Here is a 21,606-nt window from a genome sequence, read left to right as displayed (position 1 = left end):
CTTTTTCGAAAAACAAAAAAAAAGGTCCCAGGTACTGAGTCACTGCAGCACAGCTTCTTATGTCCGGAAGAAGTTGAATTAAATAGCGTTAACTAGACTAAGAGCGCAGGATTGGAAACGTATTCTACCAGCAGGACACGGACAACATTATCCGTTACGTCATTTAATCCCGCTGTGTCGAATATTTTCACAGTTCTCCAAAACCATCAGGAAAACAACTTCCTTTAGAGAAACGCTTGACATTTTGGGAAATATCCTTCTTTTCTTTTTTTTTGCCAAATCAGTAAAACTCTCATCGGTACGCTAAATGTGAAGCTAACACCAGGAGGCTGTTAGTGGAAGCATGAATCCAAAGGTCACTTAGCACCACCTCTACATTTACACCTAATTATAATCATTGCATCTTCTGTTGTCACTGTAGTGTTTATTTAGCCTGCAGTCCAACAACCTCTTAGCTCCAGTCTCACATTTAGTTTCTTGTCCAAAATCATTCCCCAAAACAATCAAAGTACTTGTTTAATCGCCTACGGTCGAATAATCTTGCGCCGACAAAGGAGAACATCTCTGCTCGTGACCTCACAATGACCTTGAGTCAAAGATGGTTTTGGAGAACGTCCAGGCAGCGCGAGAAGAGGAAATGGCGGATGATTATTTCCCGTTATCACCACTTAAAAGCGCCTTTGACTCCGGTTCCCTTCAAAGTGGTGCTTTGAACGTTGAGGCTTCACAGATGTAATAAAAAGAAATAATTAAAAACTCTTTCCAGTGTGAATAGAGTCTAATTCGATACCACTGATATGAGGAGAAATAGAAAATAAATCTTGTCAAAGCACATTTCTGTCAGCTATTATAAAGACGCAGCGTCACAGAACAAGTAGTAAATAGCTTAGGGGTATTTTGTCGACGTATGAGTGGCTGCTGCTGCTGCAGCTAATAATAACAATAATAATAATAATAATAATAATAATAATAATAATAAAACCCATATTTACTGACACAGGCCGGCTGCAGAGTCACTGGCTCCAGAGGCTTCACTCAACATGAGAACACTACACACACCAGAGGAGTTAGTAAGAAAATCGCTTTGGATAAATGTGAACACCATTTTTCTGTTTAGTCTTAGCTTAACCTCATAGCTTTTTTTTCTTCTTCTTCTTTTTTTTGTTTACTCCAAGCATCTTTTACTTTGGCATTTAAAACAAAGCACGACTCCTCTTAATAGACAGCTTAACGTTTGCTTGATTATCACACTGAGCCTAAATTGATTCTCAAAGCCTCAAGTATTTAACAATAGTGTCACTGGGAAACTAAATACCAAGGCAAAAAGTGACTGTATATCCAGTCAGGCTAAAACTGGGCTAAACACAGGTAAAAACGGCTGCTGCTGGATAGAAACCTTAAAAAGGATAATTCCAGATGTTCAAAGTGTGGTTGTATCATGTTCAGCAATGAGACACAGACGCATGGCTGCACCTCATAATATCTATACATTATTAGTGTTTGTTGCTTTAACTCACCATGAAAGTTCTTAACCGCTCACTCTCCCGCACCAAAGTCGACAGAGAAAATCGGTGTTTTTAGCTCGCAGAGAAACAGGAGTTGCTGGTTTATTGCTGCCTCATTTGTGTCACTTGGGTCAATCCAAACAAACAAAACAACACATTTTAGCTGAGCGATGGAGGTGGCAGTCGATCGACAGCTCCTGTGTTTTCTCCATGGACTTTGGTGCAGGAACCAAGCAGGTTCCCATTAAAGCAGCAGATATTCTTAACTTCTGAGCTGCTGGTGGCCAGCAGGGGGCAGCACTGACTCCATACGGGATACAACCACGCTCCCAATAACCTCAATTATCCCTTCAACATTACTTCTGGTAGTTTCTTATGCATAAAAAAGTTTATTCGTCTTCCTTGTCAGGAAATAAACTTCAAAAACCTGCAGTTTATGGCAAAAAAGTAAAGATTTGGCTGTCTGTGTGATATTAAGGCTACATTTGTCAGGAGGTTTTCATCCAACAGCAGCTCCACCGTAGGCAAACAGAAACGACGCCATTCCACAGAGGAACGTTAACTGTAGAGGGACGAGGACACTGAGTGACGGGACAGTTGTGTCCGCTGATATGATCCTGTCTGACAGCCTCAGTGCCAGAGAGGCAGAGAAGGAAAACACTCTCCATCCATCTTTCCCAAGACGACGGCTGGAGGGCGGCTCTTTCCATGAATTGCACAATGAAGAAGGTGAATTGTGAGGGATACGCAGGTAGGTAGGTTCTACACCATGAGGTGAGTGTGACTGAGATCCATAAGAACCATATATATATGTATATATATATATATGTTATATTATATATACAGTACACAATATTTTTACTGAGGTTGACGTTGAGGTGAGATAGACTGAGAAGTGGCTCAGACGACCAGGCTGGAGGGAGGGCCCCTGTGAGGAAGAGTGTTTATTGAGGGACAGAAAGGGGTCCTGGGTGACACAATCCCACACGAGAGCCACCGCTTCAGGGATTTAAGGCCTGGATTGTCACCCTTTCTCCTTTCCGGGACACTTTCACAGAGATCAGAGGACAGATAGAGGCCCTGTTTTCAGCAAGCTGTGTCAATATATTGGGCGGGCGGGCAGGTGTGTGGGGGTAATTACTCTTACATGGAGTTAGGGGGGGTGGAGTGGAGGAACAAAGCCAGTTAGGGGTTGGAGGACAGATTCAGAAGGTTTACTAAGTAGCATTATTATCGTCTCTTGTTTGTTTTTTTTATAAAGCCCCACATTTTCAACCCCTCCTTCCCTTTTTTTTCTCCTCTCGACTCCGCCGCTTCCTCCGTCCCACTTCCTGTGCAGTTCATTCGTCCTCCAGGGACTCCGTCTTGATGTCGTTGGGGACGCCGCCGGCTCTGGACAGGGCCAAGATGGAGTGGTTGACGGCGGCCATTTCCACGGCGAGAGAGATGGGGTCCTGGTGCTCGCTGTGTGCCGCGCCGTCGTCCTGAAAACGTACGGCAGGTCGAGATGTTATCTGCTGTGGTGCATTTATGTGGGTTTTTTTTTTTATGGTTACGTTGAAACATGAGAAATGATTATGGATTTATTTTTTTAAAAAACTGTGAAATACAATGTACAGTACATGCTAAAACCAGCTTTTTAGAAGACTGTAATTATGAATATGAACAACACAGTACCTGGGTTGGGGAGGTGGGCTCCAGTCGGTAAAGGCCAAACGGTCGGCTGAGAGGTCTCTTGTCAAAATAGGGAAGGTCACAGGCCTGGAGGATGTTACAACAAACAGTTAGGGTCAATCTAAACAACCTGTGTGTCACATGACCTTTCAAATATGTGATGGAGATGAGATAAACCTGGAAGTGACAGTTCAACTAAAGCAGAGCCAGCAGTGTTTTTCCACACACACACTCACACACATGGAGGGGTAGAAGTGTGGAAGGCAGAGGTGATGTGTTTTTAAAATGAAAACCGATTAGTGTGGACGTCGTTTAAGGTAGTTTAATACTCTGTCGTGCTGGCTGCCTGACAGGATTTCATATTATATGCCCTATTTCATCATCTGTTGCACTGGTTTGCATGCAGCTGGAGAGCTCACACTTCAACCGTCTTCTTTCCATTGCCACAGTTTGTTTTTCCACTGGCTACAGAGGGAAAAAGTAAGAGAAAGGAGAGCGCTAATAACTTTATGTGCTTGGTACATTTAGAAGTTTTTCGTAAATCTGGTTTCATTGAACAGGGAAACTGATCAGTTCAGTCAATAGAAGCTTTAATTGCATTCCTTATCTTTTCTTTTAAAGAAGCTTTTTTTCCTCCAGGAAGGATGTAAATGCTTAGCAGGATTATGATCCATAATAATAATAATAATAATAATAATAAAGTATAAGACTGTGTGTTACCGCTACAACCATGACTAGACAATCGACAAAAATCAATGACAAAAATAGCTGCCGATGAGTTCCATTGTCAGTAATTGTTTACGTCATTGTGTGAATGTTGGCACCGCTAACTCTGCTCGACTCCAGCGTTAGCGGTGAAGCTAACAGCTGAGACTTGTTTGCCACCTGTGGTGCCGAACCAGAAATACTTTCACACGCTGATTTTTTCCACTGCTGTCGGCTCAGGACGACAATAAAACTCTTGTCTGTGTCTTCTTTGTTCTTATTGTCACAGTAAACATTACTGTTGTCCTCCTCTGGTGAGCTGAAAGAGCAGCTGTGCTCACACTGCCCCCTACTGGACAACATGGTCATTACTTTAAAAAGTCTGTGCACTTCTAGGTTGTATATTCTGTTGTTTAATGAATCTTGTTAATAACCAGTGTTGTTGTAATTCGCAGCCCTACTGTCTGCAGCATAAACCTTTTATGGGATGTTTAGCCTCCGTACCTGCTCTGAGAAGTCGTTGCCATCGATGTCGTCGCTGTTAGAGTGTCCTCCAGGACTCTGGACGTCTATCCCATGACTCTCCAGGATTGTGGCTTCTTGGAGGAAGAGGATGGAACGTTAGATTTGCGGCGCACCGCTGATACCGTGCTGCACTACAAACTGTGTGAGTATATCTTCAGAACATGGGAGACTTTTAATTGTGGCCCACAGGCAGGTCTGTAGTTAACAGAGGCTCAGAGGAGGGCGGAAAAGCTTTACAATTTAAATTAAAGATATGAACACTGTTAAAAGTGCTTAAAAACCTGACATTATTCTGCTTACACTGACAGGTTAGTGGCTTAAATAGTTAGCACTTTGACTGATTAGTAACAGAAGAAATAATGTAATCTAGTTTAATCTTGTTTTACTTTAAATGACCACAGGTCAACATCAGATCAATGGAATCAAACATGATGATTGAACAAACCACAAAGCCACATTACCAATGTTAGCCCGTCTCTTGATCTCTTTGCGACGATTGGCAAACCAGTTGTAAACTTTCAGCGAGGTGACCCTCTCCAGATCTGACAGCTTCTTCCCTGAGACAGAAACAGAGAATCATCAGTCCTCGGCTCTTATCAGTCCTAATTTTAATTTCATGCTCCTCCACAATGATGGCCAGAGTCTGTTTTTTTTTATTTTTAATCCATCTGCTCCCACAAGCAGGTCTGGGATTGTACTTTCATTAAGATGGCGGTTAAAGAAGCGCTGAAAGCAAACAACCTGATTCCACTGCACGAGGAGCAAATCATACAGCAGATGTGGCACAGATGTTTGGACTGTTAATTCACTCCCGGGTCCAAAACTGGTCGCAGACACCAGGATCTGAGAGAATAGGACGACTAAAGTCTGATTTATAATCTGGTGCAGGGAAAAACTACCATTAATTACCGCTTGCACAGTTTCTTGTTATGAATGCTTCAGCTTCAATTTTCAGTCGTCACCATGGTGTGCACACACCTCCAACTGTCTCACCCTGACGGTGGATCCATCTGTCAGCTTCTTCTTCTATATTTGTGCTACTTTTTCTTTGTTTTGATAATGCATGGATTTGAGGACAAAAACAGAAAGTAAAGTGTAAGACATAAAGGCGGAAGGTTGAAACAATCAAGCACAAAAGGGAGAAACTAGCTGCTAATGATCCGATGCCTTAATTAATCTGCAACTCTTTTTTTTTCCATAATTAAAACAGGTTTTCTGATTTGTCAGCTTCTTAAATGTAATTAGTTCCTTTGCTTCAAAAAACGGAATTATTGTATTATTATTTGCCATCATAAACTCAATTTTCAGGTTTTTAAAACAACAGTTTAAAAAATGTTCTGACATTTTTACAACTAACTGATTAATCGAGAAAATAATCGACCGATTACTCGATTGTGATTCTGCGTGACAAAATCTGAGTGTAATATGAAATGAAACTGCCGAGCAACACGTCCCTCTGTCCAGTTTAAAAGTGATCAACAATGGAGTGGATAAATCAGACTTCCCAGCACAAGAGGCTATTTTCCAATATACAGTACAATATTTTCCACACAGTTCTGGACCGTGTTACATGAGATTGATAATCCCTCATTTTGGTGTTGTTGTTATTCCAGTGTTGTCGGGTCTGCGGCTGATGGATGAGTGGAGGCTTTGTGAAGTTGTGCAGCCACATGTTCATACTTGGCTACTGTTAACAGTTGTGGAGACAGCGTGGCGCCAGTACCAACATGATGGGAGTCACAGGATTTATAATTAAAGGAGCAGTTCATGGTTTGTCTCTGTAATTGATAACAGAGTTGTAATTTGTGTCATCTCTTCTCAGCCTTTAAAATGAATATAATATTGTTCTATAATACTGATACTTAATATGTATATTATGTGTAATTATATTCATTTTTATCAGTGCACAGTGCAAGATTACTCGCAGATGTATTGTTATTATTTCCTTCTGCTTCTAAACCACAAACAACTTGTCAGTCGTAACAGGTTAATAGTGTTTCGTAGTTTTCGCACACGTTTCCAGTTTGTGTGATTTACCTGGTTTCTGAATCACAGCGTTGCAGGCGTTTGCAATCTCCTCCCGCTTGGCCTCGTCTGGGTACTGGTTGTCGTTGAAGTAGCTATAAATAGAAGAAGAGCCACGCTGATTAAATTCATTTTCCTACAAGGGCAAAGTCAACAAACTGGAGTTACTGCTGTTGTTGTTGCTGATTGTGTGAAGTACAACGCGGCCAATAAACAGAGTGTATGACAAGAGTTGTTTGTTTTTTTTTTGTCGTGTCATTTTCCAGAACAGACCGCGACGTCTCCTCAAATCCACATGGAAATAAGATGCAGGTTATGAAACAAACTCCCTTCACTTATCATTTTTAATCTATTGCTTTTGCTTCCACCTTCCTCTGCTCACCTCTCCATCACAGCCAGACACTCTTTCCTCCAAGTGAAGCGACTACCACGACGCAGCCGGAAGGTACCAGGGGCGGTGGTGAGGGGGGGCGGGGTTTGTCTCCACTCCATCTCCTCCAGGGGCAACGGCGCCGGCCGCATGTTGAGGGTGGCACCTGGAGGAAGGACACAGCACAGTCACTGGTGAGACACAATGGAAGACGGCGCAGCGGTCAGTAAGAGCGGAGCCACAGCCTCTCTGCAGGTGCGTTTGTAGTCAGAATGCATGTAATGGTTGTTTAGACAGATCACAGCCCAACAGACGACAGTCAGCGAAGCCCATCCCTCATGAAAATGTGTGCGAGAGAGCGCACGTCGCCTTATGCAAATCTCACAATATATTCTGATTATAATCTGGAGTGAGTAGTGCTGACAAAGACTGTGCTGCCTCATCGCGAATCATGACAACGGCACAAAAGGCTTGATTTGCACGCCATCTCATAAAAACTGGCAACATAAAGGCTAAAAGCTTGGATAAATCACCCGCGTTAATATTATGACTGAAACACACACGGACATTTTGCCTAAATGGGTCACCCTGCAACAGTCCAGGTTATCGGGACTGGCTTGAATGGGGCAAGTCTTTCCTCTGCAGCAGCGACAGAGACGTGCGCATGCGTGGGTGAGTGTGTGAGTGTGTGTGTGTGTGCGTGCGTGCGTAGGGCTGGGCTGAGCTGAGCCAGCCTGGGCTGAGCCGGGCTCGGTCTGGCCATAAATAGCATAAAGCAGTTTCCAGTGCTGACGGTGTTGGCAGGGTTCCACTAAGGAACATGCCGCAGAGGACAAGGCGTGGGATGTCTGCTCCCTGCCTATAGGTTGATACAGCGTTTCTACGTATACACACTCAAAGCGTTAGTGCACAGTCAGGATTCAAAGCCAAGAAGAAGCCTGTTGTTTTTAATGTCGCCATTTACAGTGCACTTTATTGTTGAAATAATGTCTTTATGTCACTAAAATGGGAAATTAACATACGGCTCTCTAAAGATTGCATTTAGGTTGAACACAGAAGGTTTTTTGGCTTAAACTTGTCACTGCGGTGTTAAAACTGACTGCACAGTGTAACGATGATAGAAAATCAACACCATCCATGTTTATATTGATCTCCTCTAAGCCTTACTTTCACTGTGTCTTCTCCTGCCAACCAATACAGAGTTTTTGGGGAAAAACTGCAAATCAATTTACGGGCACAAAGGAACTGGATTATTCTGTATCCAAAACACTGCAGAGAACACGGTTTCGCTCAATATCGACAATCAAGAGTATTTAATATGACACATCAGCGACTCTGAGGAAAAGGAAAGCAAATGCATGTTTCAAGTCACTGTTACACAGTCGTTTGTGTAAACAGTCAAGAAGCAAGACTTCTTATTTCTTGGTAATATTTAAATCTACATTATACTGCTTGTGATGTAGTACCTCGTTAATACAAATAAAAATATTGGAATATGTCCCCGAAAGTGTTTTATTTGTTGCTCAGACTTTGCCTTATATTCCGATTGTTTCAACATTTAAGAGCTTGGCTACAGTTTATAGCGAGCAGGATTATTCTGCCCCGCAGAAGCAAAGTGCAGTAACTATACAGTGGCAACAGTAAAACTGACAAAAATGAAGAAGAAAAAAAAAAAATCCAATATACTGATAGGTAATGCATACGTTAGGACAAAGAAATCTCATAAGCGCAGATGTCGAAAGTCCATTTCCAGTGTCGACTCGCGTTTGATAAAATGTGTTCACCTTCATGCAGCCTGTCCTGAAACCATTTGTTAAAAGCAATTCTCATGTTTTTGATAAATGGTTGATTACCCAGGGTGCTGCTCTCTTGCCATTACACTACATCCTCTCATGTCCTCATGCTGGAGTTCAACACTGATGGTATCTCTTACACCACAATAGCACAACGGCGCTGCAAAGCTGCTTTCAGGCAGGTACTGAAGTGCAGATATTCTGAGGAGATAGTTCAGAGGAGCTCTGTTTGCGTTTCCATTAGGAAAAGTACCAAATTAACCAGCCCCAAATTATATTTATTTATTGGCACCCTTTCCTTGGCGTACCAGAGTTAAATAGTACAGTAAGGGGTCAGGCTGATCTAGATCGGCTCCACCCACAACAGAAAAACGTCACTCCCTTGCGACCACTGTAAATATCCCATGGAGGTTTATATAGTAGCACTCTAGCACTAAGAAGAAGAAGATGAAGAAGATGCTACGTATCTCGCTGACACGGCAATCAGGCATAGCCCACACCCCATCTACCAAGTAACTGGTACTGTTCTCAGTTGAAACGCAAGCCTGCCCCAGGGCTTAACCGTTCCAAACTGCAAAAGTCGCAACAGACGTTTTTCAGAAATGCTCCTACCAGCTGCCTAGTCAAATTTCTGGATAATGTCTGAGTGAGCTCATGTAAAAACACAGCACGAGAAACTCTGGATTATTTTCATAGTGAGTGAGTGAATGGGCAGGTGTTTTGCTTCGTACGTGACGGAGCCAGACTTCACCGCCTCGCCTGGAGATCCTCTTCTCTGTTGTGAATTGCGTCCGACTCGGACAATCTCCCGCTGCGTTCATCATAAACGTAAACGTCAAACTCCGCACAATGTCCAGACCCAATTATCTGAGCATTATCTGGAGTTCTTGTCTGAAAACCGCTTCCGTCAGCTTCTACAGACTGCAGTTGTTACAGTCTCGCCCTCCTTTGTCCCCATCAGCCTCCGCTTTATTACACAACTGTGGATGTGCTGACGTGTAAGATATCGTATGGAAATAGGCCATTGTATACAATGTATATACCACAGGACGCTAACTATTTCTACTTACATCATTAACAGTCTCAGGGAAAACTGCTGTGAAGCAAAGTGTTTTCCTGCTGTGCTTTGTTCCTGCGGAGTTGTTTCCCGGCTACCTCACACTGACTCGATAAAAACTAGTCTCTTTTATGACCTTGGTGATGACACCGACAGTGCTGGTAATGTTTTGCCTCACAGATTCACACCTTCATCTTGTGCCTTAACTTGATAAAGTGCACATGTATTTGATACCTCTTTTCTGGGATAAACACTGACCTTGTCCTAGGAACTGGTTAAGTTTAAGGCTATGATTTGAATTGTGGTTAAGGTTAGGCATTAACTATGGTTATTGTTAAGGTGAAGGGACAAGGCTTTGTTTAGGCTGTTCAAATGAACACAAGTCAATGTTTGTCCTGAAAAGCAAAGCTGAAAAACCACTTGTACCTTCAGTTTACTTTATAACCACCGTCTGCTGCCTGGATATGGGTTGATAGAACATTTCCACACACAGTTATTTCCATCCGCCGTTAACCTGAAATACTCTCTTTGTCCCAGTGTACAAGAACAATAGGGAATCAATTTATTGAATGAATGAAGTGTGTGCCTGTCTCCACTTTGCAAGGTGGTGTTATACCCCCTTTCAGCTTAACAGTGTTCGATGTTTTCCAGTTAACCTATTGCATCAAAGACAAAAAAACTTTAGCTGGGAGCTAGTTGGTGGCATGTCAAGTGCAATTTTGTGTCTTTCTACTATCCTTTAACTTAAAAAGATTGAATTCTTTAAGCTGACATAGCATACATTTGGTCTCTTCGTGAGTCCAAAAATGCACTGCTCTTCCATTATTACCGGATCAAATCCGTGGGATGGGACTGTGGGACATGCACAGAACACCTAGGCCAACACGCAATGGTATCTGGGTGTCTGACTTCAACAAATACAAAGATTTTTGCACTCATGTCATGTAAACATCCTGACAGAGTGATCAAAGGTACCTGGTGTCGTTTTCTCCAGCGTGTACCAGCGGTAGAAGGCCCTCTTCTTCTGCTCACTCAGGTCGGAGCCATGCTGCAGCAGCCAATGGGAGATCCTGCTCTGGCTGATGCCTGGAAAGCAGCCAGACATTGAATTACAACAGTGTTTTGCATAAAGTCCTGGCACAGTCTCTGGACAACCCTTAGAGAAAGTCAAGAGAGACAGAGTGGTGGAACACTGGAGGAGAAAAGTGTTTGCCCTCTCCTTAGCTCCAACTTTATTTCTACTCCCATCACTTGTCTGTCACATAAGCTGCAGCCACAGATGTCTTTGCCGGGCAGACGGGCACCTACACTTGTTTGTACTGCTGTATTTCTTTTACAGTAATAGAATGACAAAGAAAAGCATGTAGGTAAAGTTATGTTATCGTGTGAATAAGGCAATTGTGGTGAAATTTTGAACAATTTGTTGGTAAAAGATTACTTGGTTTAAGTAGCTTTTTAGTCATCATAGAAAATTTCTTCCAATCCTTTTATTCACAGTGTATAAAAATATCAACGGCTCATCAGTGACACAACACGCAGTACGAGGGCTACACTTGTTACAGAGATGACCAATGTTTGAACCTCTGGAGTCAGTGACTTAAGTTTTATTGTAGACCAGGGGTGTCAAACATACGGCCCGGGGGCCAGAACCGGCCCGCCAGAGGGTCCAATCCGGCCCACAGGATGAATTTGTTAAAATTTCACACTAATCTAACCGTAATGTCAAATGCTCCAGATACCCGTGACTAAATGTTTGTGGCTTTATAGATCCAGTGTGCTGTGTAAATAGTAAATTTAGGCATGATATTGTTGAAATTGCACTTATAATTCTCAAGAAATTTCATTAAATGTAAAACAAAGGAGAAAAAACAAAGGAGTTCTTGTTGTTCATAGGTTATTATTCTATTATTTCGCTATTTTTACTGGTCCGGCCCCCTTGAGATCAAATTGTGCTGTATGTGGCCCCTGAACAAAAATGAGTTTGACACCCCTGTTGTAGACCGAAGAGAACTGAGACAATGCCTGACATCTGAACAGTGAGGCGTCATTGCAGATTCTGGCGAGCAACTTGCCAGGTCTGATACATATAGTGAGTAAGACTTGAGATAGTGTATCCGGTCCAGATGCCTGGCGCCTTGGTATCTGGGGGGGAAACCTTGAAAGACGCCTAGTTTGTGTCTTATCCTAAGTTATGGCTGTTAATATTGGACACCAGTTAAACTTAAATTGTTCGCCCTGCAGATTTGGGGATTAGTCAAGTTGGACACTCTATATTGACGTAGGTTTTATTGTGATTGGTTGTTTGTCTCCATGTGGCCCTGTGGTGTGACCCCGCCTTTTGCCCTACGTCAGCCTGGATTGGCACCAGCACCCCTGTGACCCTCATGTGGAGGATAAAGCAGTAGAAGATGAATGAATGAATCAATGACTGTACACATCAGACTTCTACACATAGATAAAATGAAAACAATTAGCATGTCTCATAACGGTGCCAGCTGATTATTGGAGGTTAATGTCACCATCTGGTTCTAGAGTAGTTGAGCCATATTTTTCAGACATTCATCCCTGGAGCAGAAAACATTACAACAGAAGCTGTGCTGCTCTGCCCTTCAATCCGTCACTCTTCACTTTGTCCACACTTAGTTTAGTGTTGGGTCAATGTGCTTTTGTGGGTAAGAAAAATCATCATGCCCACCTTTGCTTTTCCATATACTGTATATAAATACAAACAATGTGTAACTTTGAGAGAATCATGTCATAGCCCTCTGTTTTTGGGATATTTCTGTGGCAGCATTACAGCACCACATATAAAACGATACCTATTCCCATAAAAATATCCAATTGATGCCAGTAAACTATATTTCTGTTCGCTAAAAGAAATGCACAACACCTCCAAAAATCTGTTTTCATTTGCAAAATATTGCACAATACTAGGGCTACTACCTTATGGTCAACCAATGAACGATCATGAGTCGGCGAGATATCATTGGTCGTTTATTTGCTGGGAAACTCAATCTGAAGCTCAATCAAAACGTATATGGCTGAACCATGTGTTGCTTTAATTTGAAAGGGCGGACACAGGAAGTGTGGACACACTGTGTAGTTTGACAGAAGTCACTTCAGTGTTGACGACTGCTGACTTCAAAATTTACCAGTAAGTCCACAATTTAGGAACATTTTGAGAGAGTGAGACATTTGCTTACTTTTTAATATCATTTCTGTTGATGTGCTAGACTCAGTCTGAAAACTTGCCTGTTGATACCTGCTTTGCTCGTTGCTCTATGTACAATGACAAAGTTTGAAAAGAAGACATTTAACAATCATGGATCTGGCATGGCATTTGACAGTTTGGCAGCACAGGTGCAACAGAAGAAGAGAGCGTGTCGGCGGTATGTCTGCTACTCACCGGTAACTTGTGCCACTACTGCCTGAGAGATCCTCCTGTTCCCCAGGAACGCTTTGATCTCCTCCTTCACCATGCTGCTGTCCCTCCTGCAAACACACAAAACACAGCAAAGCCTTTTCACAAACAGACAGCAGCTACAGCTTGAGTGAATGTGTTCAGTTTTACGGGGGCAGGCGTACAAAGAACTCATTTAGCGTGGTGCGGTAAAACCTAAATGACAGACGGATATCAATAAGATGTACATCGGAGATAAAAATGTCTTGAGGAACTGGAAAGAATGGCTTTGTTTCTCCTTTGTTTAAGGGGGATTTACATGTTTAATTCTGGTGCAAGCTGCTGTATCATCATCATTAATGATAAATGCCGCTGCCGCTCTATTGCTGTTGACGCTTTACATCCGACTTAGCCAGGCTCCTTTGTTGACGCTACAATGACTGATGCCTTTTTTTTTTCATGTCAGATAATCAAATGTGTGTTGTGTTGTACCTATTTATGGGAGAACTATGAAACCCAGACTCAGTTATAATCTGACAGCATTATCGCTGTAGTGTCCTTTGTTTTTATGACTCCCTAATAATTAACGTAGCATTTCAGAGAGACACAAAAGGCAAAAGCTCTGTGATTTCAAATTAACTGTGTCACAATTAGGGAATCTATATTTTCCAGACGTATGGGGCGGACATGCTCCCACTATCAGTCCTTGGTGCGGAAGAGGGAAAACATGCAGAGACTTGCAGGATTGGAGAGTGGTGAGTGAACATGTGCAGTCACACAATGTACCCACCCTGCTTTCTGGCTTTCAGCCCAATCCCCTCCCCTATACATAGTGTACATACACAATTGCACACACATACAGTATATACACACACACACACACCAACAAGCTTATGAAACATCTTGGCTTAACTCCTCATCCTGATACAGATTGTGAACACATGTCTTATCCTGACTAAGAGTTCTTTTTTGTCAGTGGGGGGGAAAAGGCAGTTCCACACAACTTTAACAGCACTGCTGCTCAAACCAGCAGCCACAGCATCCTTTGAACTAGTCAGTGTCCCAGACTCGCACACTCAAAATGGAGAATGCATCAAAGTCCTGAGAGCTCCATATTTCTGAAATGAAAATGCGTCACGACTCTTGACATCCAGCATCAATATCCTCCACGCCAGCCTCTTGCGGCGCAGCTAAAATTAGAGCTCAAAAACGCTGCTTGTATCGACACCAGCAAATCAATGTAGCACAAGCTGCTGTACAGAGTGGTAAGTGGAGGAGAGAGATGGCGAGGGTCGAGGAGAAGGGGGTGGGTGGGGGTTGATGGAGGGGGTAGTGCCAACTCAAAGGCCAAATCCCTGCAGAGACTAAAATGTGCACTTAAAAGTGAGAAAAGTCAGGATCGGCACAGTGGGATTGTTGACAAGCTGAAACTTCATGTCACACCCCCGCAGCCCTGCCGAGCGAAGACGCTGGAGAGTCCTAAAGGCGGAGGCGATGAGGGCTTTTGAACGCTTCTTAACTTCCTGTGCTGTCTAAAGAGGACATGTAATTTAATGCAGAGGCAGCGTGAATGAGCAGCAGGACGGCTAGTGCAGCGCCGAGGATTGAGCCTGAGCTCTAAATATCAATTCATATTCTGACTGGGCAGCTGGAAGGCAGCAGGAGCCCACAGCAGCTGGAGAGGAGGACAAATGTTTTAAGTGCTACAGAGGAGAGAGGCGGCCAAATAACATGTGGACTGATGGAGTGTGAACTCCGAAGCTATCAGAGTAATGAGCTGTAACTACCAACATGATCTCAAACATCAGTAGTTACTGTACAGTAAATGTCACTGGATGCTGCCGTGTGTAATTTCATGGAATCTTTCCTTCAACTGAAACGCCGTTTCTTCCTTCCCTCTTAGGAAATGTCATCCTGCGCCCCGGAGGCTTTTACAAATGTTTCCCACACGACACCAAGCTTTTTATGCATCCACATCTTTCCTGGCTGAACACGTAATCTCAACAAGAACGCCTTTATGGCCGTCTGTTATTTTGATACTCCATTACAGGATGTACATCTTCATGTAGTACACGCTGTTCCGAGACAAATGTGCTAATCTCAGCTGTCATGTGGTGCTGCTGAGCAGCTAAACAAGTGGAATCCCAGTCAGCTTTTCTTTATTTGTCCAAGTGTGCACCTTTAAGTTCCAAAAAAAAAAAAAACACTTCTAACAAGTAAAGTGCAATAAACACTCAATCTTGCATCTGCATTAAGTCCAACTATAATGATTTCTGATGAATCAATTAGTCAATCAGCAGAGTTAATTAGGAACTGTTTTACAAGTTAGAGTCAGGGTATTCCTTCAACTGTACCTGTCCACTCCCACTCTGTGACACCTGAGTGAGGCGCCCTCCATTAGGATGCATGGTACTAAAACAGTGGCAGGACTTTGATTTTGATTGACCCTTAACAGCAAGGACTGTCTACAAAGAAAAATAAATTTATTATAAAAAGAGGAATAATCATTTAGCTTTTAACTCAGCTCTTAATGAGCTGCTTGGCTTTTACTGCACATTACAATCAAATGAGTTTAGCTGAACACTTTACAATCAATTGTTTGTGACTCGACTGGCTGTTTTGTAAGATTGTGTTTGGCTGTGATACTTCATGTCACTGAACCTCCATGTAAACTAAACAAACCGTGTGGGCGTGGGTAAGGTGTAGAGGGCATGGTATGAATCAGGGTCAGAGTGTGTGTGAAGTGTGAGAATACGCTGCTTTTCTTAATTGCGTACCTAATTTGTTAATAATTAGGACTATCTCTGGGGTTTTGCCTTGATCATATGACGCTTTAGGAAAATTAGATGGGCATCCTTCACAATTTCATACATTTAAAAGAAAATCTTGATCCACAGAGAAAATAATCAAAAAAAGACAAATCTTCAATTGTCACGCCGTGACTAAAAACTCAACAGTGAAGGTTTGGTGCAGCCGACTGCAAACAGTCAGTGATCCGAGGTCTGCTGTGGTCTTTGTAATGTAAATGTTCTCTACGCACAGATGCCTATGTGGACTTCAGCTGTACATGCTCCAGGTAATACAATATATTCAAATGAATGTGGGATTAATGTGTGCATGCTCTGAGAAGATAAACTGACACAGACCTTCATTCTAGAACCAAAAGAACTCTGAGCCTGTAAATGTGTGGAGAGAATGGAGAGAGGCCTTAGAGGACCAGCTCTGATGAGGCTCTCTGTAGCTCCACTTCCTGACCCCATTTTAGCTAAAACTATGGATGTGTGCTGCGATATATGTATTTTATGATGTTGCATTGTATTTGCAGTATTTTACATTTATAGTATAAGCCCAGCAAGAGACTGGAGGTGCAACTTAGCAATAGCTTTAAACTCTGCACACTACATCAGTTTCATGCTCTGTCTTGGAACTATGTTAAACTCCACTGTCCCAATCAAATAAATAACTAAGTAAGTAAGTAAGTAAATAAATAAAATACAGCTGCATATCAGTGTTACATGGAGCCCATAAAACAAAACTGTGACTGATTAGCTTGAACTGTTCCCATTTCCAAGAGTGTGTTATGCATGAAGACAACAAAGAGTTAGTCAAACATCATATGTTCCACACCTGGAAAAAAACCCGGCTTTTGCTATCCAGCGACTACACCGCCTCTCTCAAACCACTGCTTTACTGAAATGCCACAGGGATAATCAAAAATTAACAAGACTGCAACCCTTAAAGGTAACCGCCCTCCCCAAGGTGACATCAATTCTCAATTTCCACTCAGCTGCATTAGCTTTAGTGGCATCAACAAACAATAATGGAAGGCAATGTGCTAATGACCATTTCATTTTAGCATAGTAAGAGTTTGTATATAAAAGCTTTTCAGCAAAAACTAAAATTTCACCATAATCACAATGACAGAAAAGCCACAAATTCTAGTGAACATAATCTGTTATCACTAAAACTGAGTTAGATGCAATTATTAGGTAAATCAACCTGCAACGCCTTAAGCTTGAGTCTCAAGCTTCTTTTTTTTTTTTTTACATTCAACACATTTATTTTTAACTTGAAGGCTTCAGATCAGCTGCTAAACTCTATGCTCAATACTGTTTTTTTCAACTGCTGTTTTTAAGATCAACTGTGAACTCTGATCCTACTTTTAAGCCAACATTGATAAAAATGGGCCAAGAAAAATAAAACTGAATCACCATCAACAATTCCACAACAGCTGGGAAAACCCCATCCACTCATGGAGTTCATGTAATAATCAAAAGCTGCAGAAGTGAAATAGTTTGTGGAAAGACCGGTTCCAAGTTCAAGAATGAACTTTGAATGTCAGTTTTCTTTATAAGCGTCGGTGTTCCAACAGCAGCTGCACACAATGGCGCTGCAGTGGAACTTCCAGTTGGCACTATTTAATTAAGCCTGACATAAACAGTGCTTTCTTGTCTCCTCACTGTGGGCATTACTGCCAACAAAGAAGACTCACCGACTCCACTGCAACTTTCAGGCTCGTCCAAATAACCATATATCTTTTGGAGAGGACTGTAGCTGTCAATGATGCTTTTACAAGGAACCTAAAAACGTATGTAGCATTTGAGGAAAGGACAACAAATGTAGCATTGCAGAAATGTAGGAATGTAGCAGCTATGATACTACTAGATAACCAAAATGACAGATGACACGGTCTCATGTGCAATTTGTTCTACAAGCTAGTGTTGTCTTGACACTACTGACCTCATCAGCTCCTCCACCTTGTCATCTATATCCAGGTCTTCTTCTGTGGCTTCAAACCCGAAAGCCCGCGCTGCAGCCGCACTGTTCACTGGATATCGTGGAGGAGAAAGCTTTCCGTTGGGCGTGGCCGCTAAGCTATCACGCCCGTTCTGTGACAGCGCCACCAAGCTGACTGGCGATGGCAGGATTGCAGAGGGCGGTGGCGGCCCTGGAGGCGGGGAGGTGTCGTAGCTGTTGCTAGGAGATGGCGAGAGTCCTCCGCCGCTACCGTACTGCGTCTGTGTGGCGGTGGAGATTTTGGAGGTTGTGGACGAGGCGGCGGCTGCTGAGTGATCGCCAGCACTCCCCTCGACGCTGATGGCATTGTTGTTGCCGTTGCATGTTGTGGAAGAGGTGGTGGTTGCCGAGGCTGTGTTGTTATTGTTGTGTGATGCTGTATTTGCATTAGAGGCAGAGTTGTTGGTGCAGCTGCTTGCTCCGCCTACTCCAAAAGAGGAGGAGGAGGAGGAGGAAGAAGAGGTGCGGCGGCCAAACTTGTCGCCATGCTCCCGGTCCAGCCGGTCCAGAGTGTCAAGTGCATGCAGGATCTCCTGCTTGGTCATGCCGGAGCGACGCAGCCGCTGCAGCAGATCTATCTGCTCGATAGTGAAGCGCGGCTCCTCGCTAAACTCAGACATCCTGCTGCTGGATGAGAGACAAGACAGACAGGTTGTGAGACAGAGGAGGAATCAGAGGAGGATAAAGGAAACAGGAAATGCAAGGAGAAGTTGTGGAAAGGAAGTTGGTGTTCAAGATTGGGAGAGGAAAACAGGAGAAGAAAGAGGGATGGAGAAAAGGAGGAGCAAAGAGGAAAGTCAGGCAGAAATGAGACAGATGAAGGGATGGTGGAGTCAAAGAGGAAATGAGGGGATTAAGTGGGAAAGAGAGAGAAGGAACAGTTGCAGAGGGGGAGAAAATGAGAATGATGGGAGAGGAAGAGTGAGGCAGAGAGAAGCAGTGGAGGAGAGTTTGAGGGGTGAAGTCGAAGGAGACGGGCGGGAAAGGAGGAAAAACTGCAAGAAGGAAAATAAAGAGGCAGCAGATAAGAAAAGGAAGACAAGAGCAAGAGATAGAAGTGTGAAAGAAAAGGGGAGGGAGGGGCAGGATATAAAAATCTGCTATTTTTGGGAACCAGCAGGCAACACACGCAGAGTGCCAGAGTCACCTTGACAGCTGATGCTATCTTAACATTCTGACTGCTGTTCTTTAAGAGCTACAATACATCCCCAGCTCAGCACACCACCCACGCTGTATGTTTTTCATAAGCAATTTGCTGTGCTCAAAATCAATGCAACTGGAATCAGACTGCGGCAGATTTTCCATCGTCTGTGCCTGTGCCTGCCCGACCTATGCTGATATGATAAATGGCTTGAAAGGGTCATCCGCATTCCTTATACATTTGTGTTAGTCAAAACTGTGCGAAGGACAGGTGCAAACAAAAACAGAGTTGAGTGTATACAATGTTTTAAGGTTATTATAAAGGAAAGTAATATGAATGTGGTGCATCAGCCTTTATAGATCTGTATCGCCTGGCTTCAAAAGATGGACAATTACCCACATTTCAGACAGTTACAGATAAAAGTCCCTTTTGGTCAATACATCACTTTTATACCACAAGTTTGCTTTGAAACAAAGGTGAACATTAACTTGTTTCTTAAGTTGTCATTAGAAATTCTTATGGAAGCTGTTAATGATTATCAAGCCCAGTTAAGACCACAAAGCCTTGTGTCGCATGCCAGAGATAGAGATCAGCTGCACAACACTGCATCTCTTAGTTCACATTACGGACTTGAACACACTGCAAATGCACCAAGTATGTCAATTGTACTGCTTTGTACATTCATTCATTGCCAATTGTGTGCTATTATTGCGATATTGTAAAAAGAAAAGGCTTTAGTATTGTTTTTAGAATATTCTTAAAGTAAAAGGGCGGGGCATTCTTTCTTTAATCTACCTTGCTTTCAGTTATTTACTGATGAACTAGTGTTACTAATGTTATCAAACACAGTACTGATGTTACCAAAAAATAGTTAGAATATTTCAAACACATGCCACAAAGGATACATATTCTTAATTAACAATTTCTAGATGGGAATCATCTTAAATTATTAAATCCTGGAATAACTGCAGAGATGCAGACTCAACGTTTCTAGTCACTAACACAAAATGTAAATTACTTTTTCCTAGCACGATCGTCCCGATAATCGGCATTTAACATAACCAACATATTGAATACGCTTTTTATCGCAATGCCCAATAAAATCGTGTATTGTCCAGTATGTAGACAGCAGTGTGATTATGTGTTACCTGCTAAACTATGCAGCCTCATTGTGTGCTGCAAAGAAATCATTACCCATCCCGTTTAACTATTTACCAAGTTAACTATTCACTTGGGGTTGTTTAACTGGTTGAAACACAAAGCGGGAGTTGGGGGGGTTAACCTCTAACATAAAGATAATAACACAGGCTGGACAGTGATGAAGAGTAGTTTAAATCCTTCGTTTTCTCTATAAATAAAAACAATAGCAAAGGACATATAATAGCACATCCTGAGCAGGTTTGATTGGGACTTCAAAATAGTCCAACCGAGTTCAAATACCTCAGAGGAATAAATTCACCTGCAGAGTTGGATTGTTCTCCATGCAGGAAAATAAAGATGAAATGAAAAGCATGCACGCACACATCCTAATGTAGCGCGTTCGGGGGGGATGTGGGCGGAGTTTCCCAGCATGGTCTGGATAATGCTGTACTTAATTTTTTGCCTTTGTCAATTATATGTCATTTGACACATGACAACAACGTTACAGTGCTTAGCTTCACTGCTGAAAGAAGTGTTCATAGTTGCGGTCACTGTTGATGTCATGAGTGAAACTGCTTTTACAAGTTTTCTGTGTAAATAAGTACTGCGTAATAAAGTATACCTTGCATTCTTCATCTTCCAACTGTGGGCTATCACCTTACACCACATTTAACTGTATTCTCATAGTCCTTGGTAAATGTTTTCCATGTGTCTGTGTTGTACTGCCGACTGCAGGGCCTGCAGGCACGGAGAGCGCCACTAACCGTCACTCGCGTCGGCGCTGCGGGCGAAGCGCTGCTGGTGATGCCAACCTATCACGCCCTTTGCCCGCGAAGCTAATGTTAGCGTTCCTGTGGCAGGCGGACAATGCCCAGTGTGTCGTCAAAGCAGCCACTTAACATCCCTCCTCGAACACGGAATAGTATCCCTACGCTGCCTCAGCCCCGCTGCTGCTGACTTTATACTGACAACAATGCGTTGGTGTCACAGACAGGACGGCTATCAACTTCAAACGGGCTACTTTGGTTAGCGTTGCGTGATTAGCATAACATGCTAGCCGTGCCGACGCTTGATAGTAGCTGTCGTTAGCCGCCGTCGCTGGCTAGCGAGCGTTTGATATTAATAACATCACTTTCGGCGCGGGAGAGTGCTAAGTACAGAACTTACCTCGCTTCAAATCGTCCCCTCAACCATTTAACTTTGCAACTCGGGCAAAGAGTCGCTGTGTCTTCTGCTGCAGCCGAACAGCGAGGCAATTAGACGAACACTGTCCTGTCCGACCCTTTACCAAGGTTTTCTAATCAGAGGCGAATTATTCGCCTCTCCGCTTTGTCTGTCTGACAACAGCCATATTGACAACTAACACCTCCGAGTAGCTCTGAGGGAACTGTAGTTTCACTCCCACAACGGCGTCCTCCACGCGGCGGCGCTCTACACGGCGACAACTACATGTCCCACAGAGCAGTGCGAGGAT

The 21,606-nt window shown here is 43.0% G+C and overlaps 1 protein-coding gene across 4 annotated transcripts; it reads right to left on the bottom strand.

The window, feature by feature from the left end:
- Nucleotides 1–2,705: 2,705 nt before the first annotated feature.
- hmbox1b (homeobox containing 1 b) lies at nt 2,706–21,560 on the bottom strand. 4 transcript variants are annotated; one of them, XM_044049859.1, is made up of 10 exons: nt 21,300–21,560; nt 17,795–18,475; nt 13,061–13,146; nt 10,630–10,740; nt 6,817–6,970; nt 6,447–6,529; nt 4,871–4,966; nt 4,389–4,483; nt 3,183–3,266; nt 2,706–3,019 (listed from the first exon to the last, which is right to left on the bottom strand). In XM_044049859.1, exons 2-10 carry the CDS (start codon nt 18,469–18,471, stop codon nt 2,846–2,848), a joined length of 1,560 nt encoding a protein of 519 aa, XP_043905794.1. In that variant the 5' UTR covers nt 18,472–18,475; nt 21,300–21,560; the 3' UTR covers nt 2,706–2,845. The 4 variants fall into 4 exon arrangements, with proteins under 4 accessions (XP_043905794.1, XP_043905793.1, XP_043905795.1 ...); XM_044049858.1 differs by having other exon boundaries at nt 17,795–18,478; nt 21,300–21,559; XM_044049860.1 differs by having other exon boundaries at nt 4,389–4,480; nt 17,795–18,478; nt 21,300–21,559.
- Between the last annotated feature and the right edge of the window lie 46 nt (nt 21,561–21,606).

The sequence above is a fragment of the Solea senegalensis genome, linkage group LG17, assembly GCF_019176455.1.
Source record: "Solea senegalensis isolate Sse05_10M linkage group LG17, IFAPA_SoseM_1, whole genome shotgun sequence".
Classification (NCBI taxonomy): Eukaryota; Metazoa; Chordata; class Actinopteri; order Pleuronectiformes; family Soleidae; genus Solea; species Solea senegalensis.
This window is presented reverse-complemented; position numbering and strand designations above follow the sequence as displayed.